We start from the raw sequence: 15,084 nt of genomic DNA on the forward strand, positions 1-15,084 counted from the left end.
AAAACAGAAAACAGGAAATCCAAGCTGACCCAAGAACTCGTTTTCCTGTAAGACCAGAAGGTTAATAGGATTTGGCAAGAAGGAAGCTGATCCCGGATCAGTATATAAAGGCTCTGTGTGGTGATGAACAGGAAGCGGTGTATTCAACAGATTAACAACCAGGATGTTCCTTCTTATCATGAGGGGGAAACTGATACATTTTGGTAAAGTGTTTGGGAAATACTTCAGGATGAACTTCATTGAGTGGCTCTGCTACCCTATTTGCTTAGCTTAATGTGCACAATAGTGTACTTTTTTTCCCAAGGCTTCCACAGTTTAATCTGAAATTACAGTAATCCTCCGCTTTACCGCGGTTTGAATCTCGTGCCCCGGTTTATCGCGGAACTGCATTTGCCACATAACTAATTTGGCTGATTTTCCCGGTCTCTCGCGGTGAGCACGATAGACCAAAAGACGTATAGGGAACTGTTTTTATGGAATTTTATGTTGAAATAATGAATGTTATTAATAGGAATATAATTATTCATTATAAAATGAAGTCAAATGTAAATACAGTACCGTACCGTACACATAAAATAGCATTTTCGGGGTGTCGTCTGTTTATCGTGTTTTTCTATACAGTAATCCCCCGTTTATCGCGGTGTTTACGTTCCAAATCCGCCCGCGATAAACGGGGGATTTCTGTACGTTTATAGAATAACTGACCCCTTTATGACCTGCTTATTCATGCAGAAATCCAATCATGTGTCAGCAGCACAATGCATAAAATCTTGCAACATATAGGGCAAGCGATTTGGTTCATCTAGCTAGGTTCCCTGGTGGTCTAGTGGTTAGGATGCGGCGCTCTCAACGCTGCGGCCCGTGCGATCCCCGGTCAGGGAACCAAGCCCAGCCATTAGGGTTGCACAAGCCTTAGTGCCGGTGCCAAGCCCGGATAAATGGGGAGGGTTGCGTTAGGAAGGGCATCCAGCGTAAAAACATGTGCCAAATCAAACATGTGGATGGTCCGCTGTGGCGACCCCTAATGGGAGAAGCCGAAAGAAAGTTTTATATCCAACATTGAAACAGGGAAACATCTGAACACAGCGATTTTGATAGTGGCATTGCTGCTGGTGACCGGATTTCAGGAACGCCTGGGAATTCCACACACAACACGGTCTCAAGTTCACACAATAGTAGCTATAAAGACGGTAAACAGTTCAGTGAACAGAAGCGTAGTGTTGAAAGTTGAAAGTTGAAAGTGTTGATTTTTTGAAAAAAAATCACCAGAATGATTCGAGTTGACAGGAACGGTTCTCCGCTGCAGTGTGTACAGTTTCACCCAAACTAAGCAGTTAAATAGAGGAAGCCTTCTTTCAATCGTCTTCAAACTGTTTCGGTTCCCTGGAGACGGTTATTTTCAGAATCCAAATACTCTGTTGATCCCAAAGGGCAATTGCCCAAAGTAAAAAAAGAAGATGTTGATAAATAGTTATAGTATAAAAAGTTATAGCTCTCATTTATTAAGATCCCAAGAGATGAGGAGCTTCTGCTATGCTGAGATCCTATATTTACTCATTCTGAGGTCACTCTTGACCTGTATTGTACTGCATCTGATTATATGTGCTGCACTTCTGCCACTGGATAAGTGCATGTATAAACAGGGGTACAGCAACTTGTTTTGGGGTGTCAGATGTAATTTTTGATGACATCTCGAAGGTTTAAATAGTTTATATCGTTTTGTAGTGTTTGGAGTCACTTTGTTTGTTTCTTAATTACAGGGTCTGAGTTTCAACCACATTTACACTGAGCCGTATATGGGTTCTTGTGAGAAGCACTGCTCAAACTTTAAACAAATCCCTGTGTGTGTGTGTGTGTGTGTGTGTGTGTGTGTGTGTGTGTGTGTGTGTGTGTGTGTGTGTAAAAGAGAAGAAGTACAGACCTGTGATGAAGCCAGCAGGTGTGGGGGCCAGGCTATGGAACTGTTGATCATGTTTGGCTCTCTCATCCACAGAGATAACCCACGTGTCCAGCCCCCCTACAACACACACAAGAAGACTTGACTTACAGATGCATGCAATCATACACACGTTTGCAAACATACACCCACACGGTTCTGGGTGTGTAACAGCACCTTACCTCCGAAGGGCGTGGGAAACTGAGCCATGATTCAGTCAGTTAGCTGCACCCTGTAACACTCCTGGAACACACACACAACCAGAAATATTACTCTCCAGATTTTAATTCACCAGGGAGCCACTGTCTCTGCTTTTATTATCCACACACACACACTTCGTTTTTCTTCCTCAAGACTTTGTCCTGTAGGACTAAAAGACAAGGTGACTTTAGAGGGGAAAAAATGAACACAAACACACAAATCCTGTCTCTGTCTATAATTGCCATAAACAGAGCTTAAAGCTTTTGCTTAATGTTTCCTCCGGTCTCAGAGTCTCTAAGTGTGTGTGTGAGATTCCTGAGTGTGTTTTAGTTTTCCAGTCCTCCCCTCTATCTGGTAGGCTCCAATTCATTCCCTATCAAATTGAATAAGACATTACAAGGCCTGGAGATGTGACTGGCAAAGCTCACGCAAGATTAGGAGTCGATACATCACTAGAAATGTAAATTGTTACAACCCTGTGGGTGTTTAATTGTTTGTGCTCGAGTTGTCGATCGTTTGCAGGAAACGTTATTATTTTCGTTCTTTTGGTTAGGTTAGTGGTTAAACCCAAGAACGTTTTGAGTGTTATGTTGGCCCTGTCGGCTCCTGAAGTCAATCGACCAAATAATTCATTGTAATTACAATTTTCCTGTCCACGGAAGTGCTTCCATGTTGTGCGTTTTCTCCTAATTTAGAGTTCAACTAGTAAAATTGGGGGCTCATTTGTTGGCTACATATTTTGTTCAACAAGTTTATTTCGTCCGTTTTGTTTGCCTGTGGTTTTTTGTTTTTTCTTTTGGTAAGGGCGGAGATACGGTGATTGGCATGGCCGCAAAGTTTGAGCTCGATAAATTTACGATCGTGCCGGCAGTGGAACAATTTGAGAAACGGGATGGGCATCATCGATTGATATCGATACTCATCTATACTATTCTGCAAAATGACGTGTTTGAGGATGTAAACTATTTCAAGTTATTTTATTACTGCTGAACTTTAGTATTGCACTTTACAAATGCCTCTAAGCAAACAGAAAATGTTTGCATAGAGGCACTCTTATTTAGAGTGTCTCTGTCTGTCTCTGTCTCTAGAGTGAATGTGGAACATGATTGAAAATGCACTGATGTTTGGAGTGATTTTGTCTTCACTTTTCTAAAAAACCTGTACAGTAAAATGACTTGAAATGTAAAAGACTAATAGAGAGGGACACAATTAATAAGAATTATCTCAAAGAATGAGCAAACCTATAAAGAAAAATGTTTTATAAGTGTTTGAATGTGAAACGATAAAAAAAAAAATGCACTGGGGTTTTTAATTTTTGTTTGTCTTTTTGTTTTTATATCAGAAACGTCTTTACATCTGTTTTGACGGCTCCCACCACCCATACCGTAAGTGCACGATTAGACGTGCAACACAAAGAAAAGTGCGGCTTTCTTGCCTGTGTATTTTTAAGACGTGACTGGGTTTACCGCAGTGACTTATTGGAGTATGGATGCAAACAATTACTTACTTAGCGGAATAGTCGATGTTGATGTTTTTTCTTGTGTTTGTTGGAGGTTGGAGAAGCGAAACGCTCTTCAAAAGCCAACCCTTCTGCTTGGTTCGTTGCTATGGTAACCGGTGAGGATATTAGCGCGTGTTGTGTGGGCAGGGTAATGGCGGGCTCACACTGTGCCATTTTTAATAGTTGTTTGCGATTGTTGCCAGACTGTACATGAACATGATCCACAAGTCACACTGTAGGATCTCAGTTGTCATAATGTCAGACTGTACGAGTAAAAAAAAAAACTGGCGCGCAAGAAAAAAAAGCCACACGCGAAGTTTTACGTCATCAATACGCGACACGTTCAAACGCGCGATCTCCCGCTAATCATAGCTAACAGCTAACAACAAATCGTTCGTTTTGGTTGTTACATGCCTTGATAAAAACAAAATACAATCACTAATTTTTCCCTCCTGTCCATCGACATTTTCCCGGAGGTGGATTGAAGTTATCCTCAGCTTCGGCGCTCCTATTGATTCTTTTGATGAACGAATCGTTTATGAACGACTCATGCTGAACGAGTCTAATTTGATTTAGAAAAACGATTCGCCTCCAAAGAGTAGTCATGAGAGGTTATAAACAATGTGAAACAGTATTGAGTAGTTCATTTAATGAATCCAGTGGTCTGAGTCGTTCGTCCTTTTGTCACGTGACTCTCATGTGCGCTATGAAGGTGATTAAAGGAACGAAATGAACTAAATGACTCAAAGATTCATTCAATTTGAATCTCAGATTCGAATCTTCAGATTTATTGACGATAAATGCACTTTTTGTTTGGCAGATTTATTATTTTTTTTTATTATTTTGTGGGGGTTTTTTTCACCAAGAGACGTTAATTACAAATTATAATTAAAAGATGTTATTTGCTTTTACACAAACAAAAGCAAAATTTTTAAATATGTTGTGAACCTTTACATTTTGCAAGGTAAATATTGCATCAATTTAAAAAAAAAAATGTGCAAATTTTATTAGCTAAATATGAGTATTCTTAATAGAGTCATTAAAATCGCCCTTTTTAACTTTATAAAAATTGTGATTGTGTTTGTTGAAAATTCTTATTTGAAATAATGAAAAAAAATAGAATAAAAAAAAAGTCAGGGGGAAAAAAAAGTGAGGAGAAAAAAAAACAAAAAGTTGACTGTCTATGAACAAATTAGCAATCAAACACTACAGATTTTAGCCTAGGAATATAAAAATCTTCAAAATTTGTCCCAGGCCACTAAATGGTGGGCAAAATGGCAGTGTGAGCCCAAGTATTTATGTCTATTCTAATAATAAATCACATTGCTACCTGAATTCAATTAAATTATTGAGAGTCAAATTTTACGCTTATAAATTATGTACAACGTTAAATAAGATCTCAGGATAATAGCACGAGAAAATCAGGGGAAAGAATGGTCTGTGCGAGAGAGAGAGAGAGAGAGAGATGAGAGAGAGAGAGAGAGAGAGAGAGAGAGAGAGAGAGAGAGAGAGAGAGAGAGAGATGAGATGCACTGTTTATTCCACTGTGGCTAATATATGAGTTTCACCTCCTGATGTTCACTAAAACAAGTGTTGTGATCTCCCGAGCTCCAACCTGCTGTGGTGATAAACGGATCAGCAGAACAAAGCCAAGAAGCCATGGACATATACAGGGTAAGAACAAGAGAACAGCACTAAATTCATTGAACAGTACAGATACACAGAAAAAGCTACTTAAGTACAGTTGCTAGTCAGTATCCATCCTCCTCTCGTCATTGCTGCAATCTTTTGTTTACATCCAAACACTTTAATTTTCTGACTGCAGCTTAGTTCCTGGTCTGAGAGAGCATGCAACCACTGAACAACATAGTCCCCGTTTTAATTTTGAAATTTTTAATGGCAAGAATAAATAAACTACTGCAATTTCACTGTATACGCCGTTTCCCGCCAACGTTTAGAACGTGCGTGTTAGCAACCGGAAACATCCAAGAACGTCACTTCCTTGCATGAATGAAAGGTTGTTGAAATGGTCTTTACAACTGGACCATCCTGACTCCACTCATTCTCATTCCTCACTCATTATTCATATATAGATTTTTAAAACTGATGTAGGTGAGACCTGTGATGTTGTATGCATTAGAGACAGTGGCATTGAGTAAAAGACAGGAGGTGGAGCTGGAGGTAGCAGAGCTGAAGATGTCGAGGTTTTTGTTGGGAGTGACGACGATGGAAAGGATTAGAAATGAGTTTATTAGAGGGACAGCGCATGTAGGACGTTTTGGAGACAAGGTGAGGGAGGCGAGATTGAGATGATTTGGACATGTGCAGAGGAGGGACACAGGGTATATCAGTAGGAGAATGCTGAGGATGGAGCCACCAGGAAGGAGGAAAAGAGGAAGACCAAGGATGGATGTGGTGAGGGAAAACATGCAGGTAGTTGGTGTGAAAGAGGCAGATGTAGAGGACAGGGGGGTATGGAGACGGATGATCCGCTGTGGCGACCCCTAATGGGAGAAGCTGAAAGATGATGTCCAGTAAGACTACTGGTCCAAACTAGAGACTTATTTTATAATGAATGTTGCGTTCTCTTGAGGCCGAGGCAGAATACAGTGCAGTGCTTGAGGCACGTTTTTTTTATTTTTTATGTTTGATTATATTACCAGTGTTGATTCCTTTGTTCACTATTACACTACTGCATGTATTGATAATAGTTTTGCTTAGTTTTGTAACGTGAGCCCACACTTTTGAACGTTTCAACATTTCCCCCATGACTGATTTCCTGCACATGCACACATGCGCTTCGATAACTTTTTATTTTTTAAAGAGGTATTATATATATTTCAGTAATACAGCTGAATACAGAGGCATTACATATTTACATTATCATATTACCGTTAGCTGCCAGGGAAAGAAAAAAGAGAAAAGGAGAAAAGAACAGAACAGAAGACAATTACATATTTTACGTCACATATTTTCGGCACTTTTCAGATTTACATATAAATTCATATAATAGAATTATCATTTCTAATAAAGTCATTTCTAAAATGTGAAAAAGTTTGGTTTACATTGTGCCTACTTCTTCCTATGTTCATGACATCTTGCTAATAAAATAAACAAATGTATAATATGTTGTACGTTATATTCCAAATTTTCACTCTCTGTATAAAAAACATCAAATATATACGAATTTCTATTATACCCTCCAGTTTTCTATAAATATAGAGTTCTAAATCCATCCAAACCTCTCTTTAGTAAATACAGTGAAAAACCTCATGCAAAATAGTTTCTTTTTCCTGACCATATAATTCACAGGTGTATGAAATACTGAGTTAGAATCTTCCCAAAAAATGCTTAGCTGGATAAATTCTATAAAGTATTTTGTTAGACACTTCCTTAATTTGGTTATTGATACAAACCCTATTTGGCAGCTTCCATGCTTCAACCCAAGAGATATTACCAAACAAAGAGGACCAAAACGATCTTGCTGCAGGTAAAGACACTGAACAAAGAGCTTTTTCTTATAATCTTGTGTTACACTGTTGTTTTAAAACGTTAACATTAACAATCACAATGTTTCCACGAGGATTATCCATGTTGATTTCCTCTGTAATACAGTTCTTTAAAAGTAACATCTCACGCTTTGGAATCGGGTCAAGGACAGCAAATTCTCAGGGTTTTTAACTGGTGATTGGAATTTCTGGAGAAATTCAGCATATGATAAATAGCCATGAGCGTTTTTATCAGCTGTCTCACAAAAATAATACCTTCAATGACCCAACTATGAAAGAATACAGATTTCTTCTTTTTTAAATGTTCTTGTTATTCCACGTGAAATAATCCTGGGATGAAAAGGATCACAAGCAAACGAACGTCATGACATCAGGTATGGAAGATGACAAGCAGAACCTTTTTTTCACCATTAACACCGAAGTATGCAGAAATAAAAACAACGCAAGTATCGATCGATTGTCCTGGATCTCATTGGTAGTACGGTATTGACCCATTTATGTAGGACGATTTGGAGACCAGGTGAGGGAGACGAGATTGAGATGGTTTGGACATGTGCAGAGGAGGGACATGGAGGTATATCAGTAGGAGAATGCTGAGGATAGAGCAGGTAGGAAAAAAAGAGGAAGGCCGAGGAGGAGGTTTATGGATGTGTTGAAGGAAGACATTCAGGTAGTTGGTGTGAAAGAATCAGATGTAGAGGACAGGGTGGTATGGAGACGGATGATCCGCTGTGGCGCCCCTGATGGGAGCAGCCGAAAGAAGAAGAAGAATCTCAGGTTCTGAGTACCGATCCCTAAATGTAGCTTGATTGATGAGCCCAAAATTGGGTCTGAATTCATATAATATTTGACTCTTTGTACTATTTATTTTCCAAAATGAAATGCTTTTTGGAACAAACCTTCCACACCCCCAAGGCGGGTCTTGCTTTCGTGTCTCATTAGCAACTGTCATGGAATTTTTAGCTCTGCCTCGTCTCGCAGTCTATTCTCTTTACTCCTGCCGCTGCCAGCAAGCCGTTCCAGACTGTACAGCTGAGAATATTACCTGCTCTATAGTCTCCTCAAACCTGGCAATGCTCATTATCCTCACTTTTTAGTCTAATGCTTCAGAAAAGTTGCATTTTTTATAACGGAAACACAAGAACAGGGAAAATCAATATCTTGCAAGGCCGTCTCGTATCTGCTGAAAAACAACTAGATAACGGAACGCATGTCTGCAAATTCGCAAACGATGGCGCCGAAAAGGAAAAGCAGATAGTTCGGTCTGGGTACGTGTTTCTTATGAGTGAATCACCATCTGATTTAGAAAAAACGTGAACAGCAGGTGCTTAAAATGTAAACTCCACCAGATATACCGCACGCGGGATTTGGTCTGCGTCACGTCCTGTGGAATGGACGTCTGTTCGTGCCGGGGCTTTGTGTGAAATCTTCGAGACGATTCTGAGGCCGTTTCGGTTCAAGTGCTAGTGAAGCCTAACTGCCATGCTGTTGTTCCCTGTTCTTATTGAAAGTGAAGACACACAGACGGCGAAACGTGACGAGAGGGACACAAACACAGGGAGGAGAGAGAGAGAGACCAAACAACGAGGATAGAGATAATAAGAGTAAAAAAAAGGTGGAGGAAAAGAGGAAAAACAGCAGAAAAATCCAAGAAGACAGAAAGCAACAGTCTGTTAGCAGTTATCTTCCAGCTGTGTAAATGCTGCCACAGTGCATGTACATCCACCCACTGTTACTCGCCCTCACATTCTCTCTCTCTCTCACACACACACACACACACACACACACACACACACACACACACACACACACACACACACACACACACACACACACACACACACACACACACACACACACACACCACCCCCCCCCGAGGCATGCAAACCAAAATATTCCAATAAGTGCCAGATGCTCTCCTACTCTCCCTTTCCATGAAACCCCTACTCCTCTTTCTCTCTTTCTTTCTTTCTTTCTTTCTCCCTCTACTCCTCTCTTTCTCTTTCCTTATCCACAACACCCTGTTAAAACCTGGTCTGAAAGAATCCGCACGCTAATCAGGTCCATATTCCTCCACGTTTGAGAATTGCCAGTGCGGCGTTTCTCAAGGCTTGCAACTGCTGACGCGGTACTTTCTCCAGCTAGTTCACTCAATTACACAGAGGAACAAGCAGGGTATAAACCAACACACCATGTGGACGCTTTGCACAATCGGCATCCGTTGCGACACGCACCTTCGGGGCCGCCGTAACGCTCGCCCGAGTGTCATCCGGGGGCCTTTGCGAGTATGCTGCTCGACAAAGCCGTAGGGACCGTGTGATGTGGGTGAAAAACACTACGAGTGCAATTTTCTCTTCCTTAAACTTCAACGTGCGACACAACGAAACCTGAAGTGGTACTCGGTGGTTCTCTCGTGTCAAACAAATCCTCGGGATCTATCAGAGTATCGGTTTCCGTTTGGTAATCCCTTAAGAACTGTTAAATGTTGCATAAAGGGTCTTAACTCTCGCGTCCCTCAGGATACATCAAGGTTATTAAGGTGGGGGATTGCTAGGCAACTTGGAAAGATGAACACGTGGCTTTCGGAGGAGTCCCAAAGTATCACAATAGAGAAATTTAGAGAAATGGAGAATGCGTGAGAAAATTTCACGACTTCAGGAATTCTTTGCGAGGTGTTTAATGTGGAGAACTGGTGGATAGAGAGCATGGAAGCAAACAGAACGCGCTCTGTCCCACTCTTTCTCTTTCACACACACATGCAGAGCTCCATTAAACACTGTAGTGTGAGCAACTCTGTCACACTCGCAGCTAAGCTGGCTCTTGTCACGGCCTTGCTAATGGCAGGGAGTGTATGTGTGTGTGTGTGTGTGTGTGTGTAGTCTTTGAGTATCTGACCTACTTTTTCCCTCTTGCACTTTCTATAAATTCTAATGAAGCTTTGCTAGGAACAATGCTGGTCTCAGAACAGCCGTTACAGCGAGACTGCACACTTTGAACAATCATTATATCTCCGTTTCACAGAAGACTCCCCAGGATGACACACCCTGCTGCAGAGTGGAGAAGCGTGAGGCGATGACGTCATACATCTGCAATGTTGCCATTGGATGCGACTATTTCAGCAGGAACTATGTAAAATCAAATGGCTTCTGCATTAGAGAACAAAGAAGGCAAACCAAGGGACTCTGCTGGCATACACATGAAAAAAAATATTGGGACACCTGACCTTTTGTCATTTGTGGTTCTTCTCCAATCTGTTACCACAAAGCTGGAGGCACACAATTATATAGGATGTTTTTGGATGCGGTATAATAAAAAACCTGTTCCAGCATGGCAATACCCCTGTGCACAAAGCCAGATTCATGAAGATATGCTTTACATGGTTTGGAATGGAAGATCTTGAGAGGCCTGCTATAGAGTTCTGATCTCATCCATACTGAACACCTTTCAAAAGGAATTGGAATGCTGACTGCACCCCAGGCCTCCTCACCTCACCTACATCAGTACCTGCCTTTCGTAATACCCTGGTGTCTGTTGAACACAAATGTCCACAAGCACATTCCAAAATCTAGTGGAACATCTACACTAAATGTGGAATGTGATGCTGAAAAAGCTCATACCACACTTATGACCAGATGTCCCAAAACCTTTGGCAACATAGTGCAGTTATGACGACGCACTGCAAGACTTCATGTAGAGATGTGAGAGAGGCCTCACTATGAGGAAACAACAAATACAACACGGGTCCCGCAGGTGTTCATAATAAAAGGAGCATCCGTCTAACAATAGAGGTCGATCGACCGACGTTCGTTTATAATCTAGCCTGGTTACATATGAGGCTACTATTGGAGACAGAACAGAAATATCTTTTCGGAAAACCTAATGAAAAAACTGCACTGATTGGAGAGGTTTGTGTTGTTTATTAAATGTTCTGTATCACTTTTTATTAACTGTGAGATTTTATAAAATAAAGGTGGAAAAAAAAAAATCGGCATCATATATATCTGATTTCTAAATATCGCCGTCGGCCAGAGAAAAACCCATATCGGCCGACCTCTAGTCTACAACATTCAGGGGTAAGCGTTATTTCAAAATCTTTCCGTACCCTGTGTGGTGTGGACGCAGAGACGTCTCCATTTTTCAAAACTCATTCAGCTCTACTCAAAAGGTAAGTTGAATGTAGTTGTAAAATGTGAGCTGGGTAGAGGGGAGGGGGCTTCATAAGTATGTTGTAGAATGAAAACAAAACACAGCTGTCAATCACTGCAGATTTTTATGCTGACTGGATCCTCTCTATAGGTGTAAATGTGTGTTGCCTTTATACGCTTCCTGACAGAAATGTATCGCTTATTTAAAAAGAGATTCTAATGCTGAATTTATTTGTCCTCTCCTTACATCTTTTATCTAGTTATTAACCAATGAAGCAAAAATTAAAGATCTCATTACCGGTGAGTTTTATTTAAAATATACAAATACATTGTTCCAAATGATTTAGTCGATTCCATGATTATAAAACCGCTAGTAACTAATACATCATACAAGCACAGGCGGTATAAATATAGGTGCCATCATTAAAGTAGTAAAAGCTGAGATGGTGATAATAGTAATATGACCCAAAGGTAGCATATAAATAATGAACAGCAGCTTGCCAAGAACCGACCCTTGAGGAACACCTTGAAGAGTAGGAGTGACAGACTGGAGTGCACTAAAGATAATTATGTCTGTGTGTAAGATCATTCTGCAGCAGCCATAGCCATGAGTTCTGGAACAAGGATAAAGAGAAAGGACGAGGTTACGCTGCGATCATGTGTAGAGGCTTGACATTCTTGTAGAATCTGAGATGTGTCGATTTTAAATGAGGATTGTCTAATTTTAACAACATATACTTGAGGGAAAATATGAGTTATTATATATATTATATATTCAGAGTGTTAATGCTTCTAAGCCGGTGTTGTTGAACAGTACATGCACACTGCTCGTGGCATCTCTCTGCTCCTTGCATCCTTCCTTGCTGCTTGATGAGGGGTATTTTTAGCTTAATAATGGTGCTGCATGGGGTCAGACAGTATAAAGCTATAACCAGCATTTCACATTTGTGCAGGTTTTTTTGAACTTCTGACATCAACACTCGCATAACAGCAACCTGCCTCCCTCCGTCCTGATTAATCACCAGTAAACACCTCTAACTGCTTTCAGCAACCAGTTTACTGATCCTGCCACCACTGTAACCTCAGATCCTTCATTTAGGATAGAAGTGGAACCTACAGTGGAACCCTTTTGCTCTTGTAGTACATCCACCTTTAAGAGATCTGAGATGCTCACCATGGTTCTAAACGATTTCATTGTTTCACACCATTTTGATTCTTTCATTCTTTTTGGTGTCAGATTACAAATCCTGATATCAAGACAAACCTAGTGATGATGCATTAAAACTTTGAATGGATGATTCAAATTTCACATCTAGAACTAAGCAAAACCTTGTTCCAGAGGTCACTTGGAGCAAGACGAGTTCACACCTGATCTATATCATGCGCTGGAAAAGGTCTGCCATATTGTGGAGTTAATGATCCCTAGGCCTATGTAAGTGGAATTCCAGAGGGTCCTGCAGTTAGACACACACACACACACACACACACACACGTGCATATCAATAGTCGATATCTAGATGGATTAACTTGAAGAGCAGGCAGTTCGTCTGAACAAATATACACCCAATCGAACAAACATCCCAGAAATATCACACACACACACGCGCAAATGCAGAGACACTCATTTCCATTAACGGCATGATGACTCGATTGTGTGCGGTAAAAACAGGTGCAGTGAATTCTGCAGATGTTTAGACGTGTAATGGGGTTTTGACAAACCTACACCTAACAGGTCTCTCCCTCTCTCTCTCTCTCTCTCTCTCTCTCTCATTCGCATACCTGTTAAATCTTATGATGCAACTTATTAACGGAAGCATCACTTCAAATCAATGCAATCGGCTGATCACCTTCACCCTATCATAACTAACTTCCCTCTATCACCATTTTCGACCGCTGTGGTCTCTACCAGTACGACAGTGTCCCCATCTGTAGGGCAAGAGCCCTCACTGAATGGCTTGCTGAAGAGGAAAATCATTTGCTACGGCTTTCACAGATCTTATCCCGCATCAAATGAGAAAAGATTTTTTGGAAAAGCAGTGCTTGTTGCTCCAGCAGATTTTGGGTTGTTCTGGCAGGTCACGTGACCTCAGATCTATGGCCAAAAGGTTACACAGTCATTCTATGCTTTATTCCCCCAGTGTTGTTTTAATTGCATTCCTTTAAGAATAAGGGAGATGTGCAGACCTGCAGTAACTACAGGGGAATTAAGTTGATCAGTCACACCATGAAGTTATGGGAAAGAGTAGTGGAAGCCAGGCTGAGGGAAGAGGTGACCATCTGTGAGCAGCAGTATGATTTCATGCCGAGGAAGAGCACCACAGACGCATTGTTTGCTTTGAGAATGTTGATGGAGAAGTAGAGAAGGTCAGAAGGAGTTGCATTGTGTGTTTGTGGATTAAGAGAAAGCATACGACAGGGTGCCGAGAGAGGAGTTGTGTGATAATTAATTAATGTTAATGGGAGAAGCTGAAAGAAGAAGACGTTGTTTTGATTGCATTGCTATTCATCCCAAATGTGTTCTCTGGGGCTGAGGTTATAAGGTTATATAAGGTTATAGAGTGTACGGCTAGGGTTGCAAAATTCCAAGAACTTTCAAAGACTGGAAACTTTCCATTGAAATGAACTGGAATATATGGGAATTAATAGGAATAAACTGGGAATTTACAAAATTGCAGAATAATTTGAGTTAAAACAACCAGATTTATTGCAATTTCAGTGCACATTCATCAATTACATGCGCACAGCACACTTACTGCAGGGCTACTGAGGCCACACCCCGTACATACACTGTGTATTCCTTCATAAACTACAACGGATCATTCCTTTATTCCTGCACACAAAATATTGTTTAAAAAAATATCCATCTTGGAGAGTATTCATTTAAATTACATAAATATTACATACATTTACGCTTAAAGCTTTGTTGCCATTGTAGTTTTTTTTAAATCTGTATTAGTTTGCATGGATGTCATCTTAGGACCACACAAAATGTGTATATGATACAATTTATAGACATTTCCCCAAATTTCTAATGAATTCCCATAAATTCCTGGTTAATTTCCAGAATTCCCCAGATAAAGTTTCCAGAAAGTTTCTGGAAATGTTCTGCACTTTTGCAACCCTAATGCAGGCCACACAAGTTCAACCAATCCAACAATGTCATTGTGGCGCTTGTGCATCAGTGTAATTATGTAAAAAAATAAATAACATATGTTATAATGAAATGAAAGATTTGCCTCTACAAGGACATCCTATAGGGGTTCTCTCCCTCCCCTCTCTCTCTCTCTCTCTCTTCACCTTTGTGGCAACAGCTGAGGAAAAGACCAACAAATAGATCGTGTGTCCACATACTTTTGACAATATAGCGCGAGGGCCACTCAGTGTGCACACGTACAAAAGATGACGGTCACTTTATGAAAGGAGAATGAACGCTTATGTTTTTATGCTTCCTCTGATCTATGATATGCAAGCACAAAAAACTCGCTCTGATCTAAACATTACCTAGATCTAATGTGACAGTGCCCTTATGAGCGCACGAGTCTGCCTGTGCACAATGCTGCAAGGTTACAGTCACTGCTGAACGCACACACACACTTCAATGTGTGAAGATGAAATACAGGGTGTGTGTGTGTGGACTGAAACTCATAGCTTATTGACGAAAGGACACACGTTGTGTGCAAAGGGCAGAGATATTAGTCTGGTGTCTCATAAGCAGAAATGCTTTAGAGGGAGAATGAGGTTGATCCAGAACACTAAGGAACAAAGACAAAGACCCCGTCGTCCCCCCTCCTC

The 15,084-nt window shown here is 40.7% G+C and overlaps 2 protein-coding genes across 2 annotated transcripts in view; both read right to left on the minus strand.

Annotated features, from left to right (window-relative positions):
• The window catches only part of itsn1 (intersectin 1 (SH3 domain protein)), a 54,077-nt gene extending 41,170 nt beyond the window's left edge, over positions 1 to 12,907 (minus strand). Inside the window, exons 1-4 of the mRNA XM_083523052.1 lie at positions 12,763 to 12,907; positions 3,645 to 8,906; positions 2,119 to 2,179; positions 1,922 to 2,017 (exon numbers count right to left, since the gene is read on the minus strand). Of these exons, the coding sequence (XP_083379178.1) occupies positions 1,922 to 2,017; positions 2,119 to 2,146 (124 nt within the window). The 5' untranslated portion in view covers positions 2,147 to 2,179; positions 3,645 to 8,906; positions 12,763 to 12,907. The remainder of the gene's footprint in view (positions 1 to 1,921; positions 2,018 to 2,118; positions 2,180 to 3,644; positions 8,907 to 12,762) is intronic.
• setd4 (SET domain containing 4) overlaps positions 1 to 15,084 on the minus strand; it is a 493,820-nt gene that overhangs the window by 453,529 nt on the left and 25,207 nt on the right. The gene's annotated exons all lie outside the window — the stretch shown is intronic.

The sequence above is a fragment of the Silurus aristotelis genome (assembly GCF_946808225.1).
Source record: "Silurus aristotelis genome assembly, chromosome: 20".
Classification (NCBI taxonomy): Eukaryota; Metazoa; Chordata; class Actinopteri; order Siluriformes; family Siluridae; genus Silurus; species Silurus aristotelis.